Below are 638 nucleotides of genomic sequence, written 5' to 3' on the forward strand. Positions count from 1 at the left end.
TGACGAGGCGTTGGTTTCCGTGGAGGTCTACAGTGACTCGCCAGTTCCCACGTTTTAACAGCCTCTGTCTTGTGCTCCTTAGGACCAGGGTGAGAAGAAGGAGAACCCCATGCGAGAGCTCCGCATCCGCAAGCTCTGCCTGAACATCTGCGTCGGCGAGAGCGGAGACAGGCTGACCCGAGCTGCTAAAGTGCTGGAGCAACTCACAGGCCAGACTCCCGTCTTCTCTAAGGGTGAGTTGTAATAGTTTGTGTAAGCTGTGGTTATTTTATCTAGTACATATACTCTTAAAGGTGAATTAGCAACCAATAGTTGATAGAGAGGGAATTGTCTGAATAGACTACAGGAAGGGAACTGTATTTGCAGGTATCATGTCTTACTGCTGTGTGTGAAGTTGACATTGTTCTGTCCTCCACTTGCAGCCCGCTACACTGTGAGATCCTTCGGTATCCGCAGAAATGAAAAGATTGCTGTCCATTGCACCGTCCGTGGAGCCAAAGCAGAGGAGATCCTGGAGAAGGGACTCAAGGTGAGCAAGTCATGTCTACTCCTGGCTCCTTATCATATGTTACAACTGAAGAGTTCAGTTCCCTTGTCTAAAATGTAGTTTGTGTATTTTAGATGGCTGAAGAGTAAGA

The 638-nt window shown here is 48.0% G+C and overlaps 1 protein-coding gene across 1 annotated transcript; it reads left to right on the forward strand.

Moving 5' to 3' along the window:
- Nucleotides 1–51: 51 nt before the first annotated feature.
- Nucleotides 52–625, forward strand: LOC111660169 (large ribosomal subunit protein uL5-like). Its single transcript, XM_023413336.2, has 2 exons — nt 52–233; nt 423–625. Exons 1-2 carry the CDS (start codon nt 110–112, stop codon nt 605–607), a joined length of 309 nt encoding a protein of 102 aa, XP_023269104.2. The 5' UTR covers nt 52–109; the 3' UTR covers nt 608–625.
- The last annotated feature ends 13 nt before the right edge of the window (nt 626–638 follow it).

Source organism: Seriola lalandi, unplaced genomic scaffold (genome assembly GCF_002814215.2).
Source record: "Seriola lalandi dorsalis isolate HSWRI2012SDOR001 ecotype SW California unplaced genomic scaffold, Sedor1 jcf7180001987255, whole genome shotgun sequence".
NCBI classification, from domain to species: domain Eukaryota; kingdom Metazoa; phylum Chordata; class Actinopteri; order Carangiformes; family Carangidae; genus Seriola; species Seriola lalandi.

Bases quoted from the DNA above. Each gene is read 5' to 3' on its own strand.
- LOC111660169 (XM_023413336.2), top strand. From the start codon at position 110: ATGCGAGAGCTCCGCATCCGCAAGCTCTGCCTGAACATCTGCGTCGGC. The intron at 234-422 runs GTGAGTTGTAAT...CTCCACTTGCAG, and splicing joins GACTCCCGTCTTCTCTAAGG to CCCGCTACACTGTGAGATCC.